Consider the following 3,544-nt stretch of genomic DNA (forward strand, 5'->3'; position numbering starts at 1 on the left):
ATATAAAATGAAGTGCAATATAATCTACACTGTAGGGTTTCAAAAGAGGAAAAAGAAATCACTGTGGGTTAAAAACAGACAGAAGATTTCATAGAAGAGGGAGCAGTGGTGCTGCCCAGGTCACTAGGATTCTGACAGTCAAATGGACACTTTGTTCAGTTCTCTGAGCACCCTTGGCTCCACAATGTCTCCTCCTTCCATCTCGTAAAATTCTACCTACCCGTTACTTTCCCCTCCTTCCCTCAGTTAGACCCAATAACACAAACTCCCAGGAAACAAATACAATTTCACTTCTTATCCTGCAACAAGCTGGAATCTTTCTCTACAGGATCAACCTGCCAAAGAAACTGGTAAAGACAGAAATCCCACGACTGAGAATCAGTGAGAAAAGAAATGAGAAATGGGGAATAACATTGTGGTTTTTTCAAGTGGCTAGCATGTGCCAGGTACTGTATGAGGCTGTAAGAAACATGGGAACAGTTAGGAATGTGTTGGGTGAGATTATTATGACCCACTACAGAGATTACAGACCCTACTGATGAGATTACAGACAAGGGAAAAAGGAAGAGAAATAACTACTTGGCTCTGGTCACTTTAAACATGTTATATAATTTTCACATTTCCTTCTTTTTTCACAGGGGGAAACTGAGGTTAGTTAAACGAGGTGGAGTAAATTGTTTATTAGTCAATAAGCAGGATTTTGAAGCTTGTAGGAGTCTTAATTTACATGTTGGGGCCAATCCTAGGAATTATTGTCATACAGAAAAGAGAGCTATCTTCTTCATATTCTCCTTATTTTTATCTTTTCCTTTTTATTTCATAGAAGGGATTATCCTAGATCTGAGATGGAGACTTTTTCTCTGCTGCTACTCGGCCTGGGGTTGGTCCTTGCAGGAGCTTCAGAAAGCATAATGAAGATAATTAAAGAAGAACTTTCAGAGGAAAAGATGAAATACGGCATGACAAAAAGTGACCAAGGAAAACAGACTGTTGAGCTATTAATGGACTTGACTCTGTTATATAGAAATACCAGCTTCGGCATGTCCAAGGATATTATGTCTTCCTCATTACTGACATTCAGAAGATTACATTATAGCTTCCTTAAGGGAAACAGCCCAGGTAATGACAAAGAGTATTGCAATGACATGACGGTCTGGAGAAAAGTTTCAGAAGCTAATGAGTCATGCAAGTTCAGCAACAACTTCATCCATGGCTCCATAGAAGTGATCCACAGCACCCCCAAGGCCCCCTGCTGCAAATGTGGACAGAATGCTGTCATAAGCTGCTCTGAGAACGCAGAACTGGAGACTACTATGTACCAGCTCACTAGAGGCAAACAATTCCCCAGGTGCCAATACCACAGTGTTACCTCATTAAAGAAAATATTGGCAGTGCTGACAGGTCATTCTCTGATGAGCTGGTTAGTTAGTGGCTCTAAGTTGTAAATCCCACAGGGCCTTGAGACTGGAGAAAGACATACTTATTGTCATTATTGTTTATTGCCTTCTATTATCCATGTCTACCCTTTCAGCACTATAGTAAACTCTTGATTATTTATACTAATGGAAGAAATGAAAAATCCAAAATTGTAGATAATTCAATGAAAACTTATAACTGATCCTGGAGTGCAGCTACATCCTCTCTCATGCATAAATACTCACACACATAGACTTTCTCTGAACCAAGCTGAATTCCATCCTAGCTCAGATATAAAGCCAAGAAGTAGAGTCCAACCAACTTGTCAGAATTAAGGAGGGAAGGCCCAAAACCAATATATATGACTGAAAGTTCATTGTACTGCCACTAAGACTATTCAGAGAAATAGTGAATGAGCAGGGGGGACATTGTTATCATTGCTTCTCTTCAAAGAAGTGTATGTGTTGATGAATGTGCACAAATGTGAGCACCCATCCATGCAACCAGGGGCCTGCCTGCCCTCTAGAAGATACCAGAGGAAAAAAGATTCTTTGGTTTAGTTGCTGCTCTCAGCCAACAACTCTGGCCCTATGCAGTCTCCATTCCTCCATGCTCATTCCTATCTATTTCATAGGTTGCTACAGAAGGAAGAAATTGCGATTTTTGCTAAGAATAGTCTTGATTCCCTGAAGCTGTGAGAAGGAATGGCAAACAACAGAGTAATAGAGGAGGTAGACACATGGGAAAAAGAAAGTCTATGCCAAGTGCCAGGCATGATTAGTCTTCAATCTTGTTGTTTTCTGATGTTGTAGGGTATTTTTTTCACCAACAATTGTTTATTTGTAAGTTCTCTGTGGTTCAACACTCTACATAAAATACAGCAGTTATCTTGTTCATTAATGTGTGCCTATGTGCTCCTGTTTCCTCATCTTACATCCTCCCTTCATGCTGTGACTACTGTTTTTTAATGTCCTAATTTTAAATAAATGCATGTAAATGAATGTTACATCACTGTAACACTTTTTATACATCACTCTCTACATATCACTTTTCCTGTTTTTCACATTGGGTGCAGAATTCTCCTTATATCTAAACTGCAAAACTCTGACAATCAACCAATATGCAGCATTAGGGCAGATGTTTTTGTATGTTTTAGCTGGATTTTCCTTGTCAGTATAACGGCTGCTTAAATAAACAATCACCATGAGCTTGGCCAAATACATATGTAATTAGCACTCAATTTGCACTTGGCAGCCAGAGGAGAAAGTGATAGAGAGAAATGCCTGGGGCCCAAAGTTCTCTTCTCTGTAGAAGGAGAACTCACGGAACCTAGGGAAGGTTCCATTCCAAGGATAGTTTCATGTGGCGAGGTGCTACCACTCACTCACCAGACATGGGATGGGTTCTGTCCATAGAAGAGCAGTCCAACGAATCTCCTCTTGATTCACATTTGGTTCAAATTTGAGTTACTTCTATCCTACAGTAGAATTCTACTGTAGAGTTCAGCTTTGGAGGATGGGCATGTCAGCCCAGAGACAATAACTATTGAATCTCTGGGAGCATTTTTTTGGCGATCTGTAAGAAAAAGCAAATCCAGCCTAGTTCAGAATTTAGTACAGATTTCTTCCTTCACCAGGACAGAAGAACAAGGACCCAGAATAGATGCCTCTTTGTAGGACAGGAGCATCCTCTAAAGAGTCTTGATTAAGACCAAACCTTTCCATTTCTCTGAAGGAATCAGGAACTCTGGATTCTGAGCCTTTGGTACCCTGATCTCTCAGGATCTATCTAGTCATCATTATATGAAGTTTGAAAGATGTTAAATGTGGAGGTGCCATAGAGAATCAGGGCTCCTGAGTGGTAGTACTTCTCACCCTTGAAACCTGTCACCCATTTGACATAATGTACATCCTAAGGTCGTGATGACAATAGGTAGAGGATTTACAATTATAAAACATTAAGTTTTTGTAATATCTCTTTTCTCCTCCTAAACCACAGAGGGCTCCTTTTTTCTTGTAGTTTCACACCTAAATTTCTCAGGCTGTCTTTCAAGGCCACTATACTCCTTTGTCATCTTATCTAGCCTGTCTCCAGCAGCTGCCCAGGCTCTATTGTTTTGAGACTGCTC

The 3,544-nt window shown here is 40.2% G+C and overlaps 1 protein-coding gene across 1 annotated transcript; it reads left to right on the plus strand.

Moving 5' to 3' along the window:
- Positions 1 to 845: 845 nt before the first annotated feature.
- RNASE11 (ribonuclease A family member 11 (inactive)) lies at positions 846 to 1,445 on the plus strand. The gene has a single exon (XM_046652502.1). It carries the CDS (start codon positions 846 to 848, stop codon positions 1,443 to 1,445), a length of 600 nt encoding a protein of 199 aa, XP_046508458.1.
- Positions 1,446 to 3,544: the final 2,099 nt, after the last annotated feature.

Source organism: Equus quagga, chromosome 2 (genome assembly GCF_021613505.1).
Source record: "Equus quagga isolate Etosha38 chromosome 2, UCLA_HA_Equagga_1.0, whole genome shotgun sequence".
In the NCBI taxonomy this organism is placed as follows: Eukaryota; Metazoa; Chordata; class Mammalia; order Perissodactyla; family Equidae; genus Equus; species Equus quagga.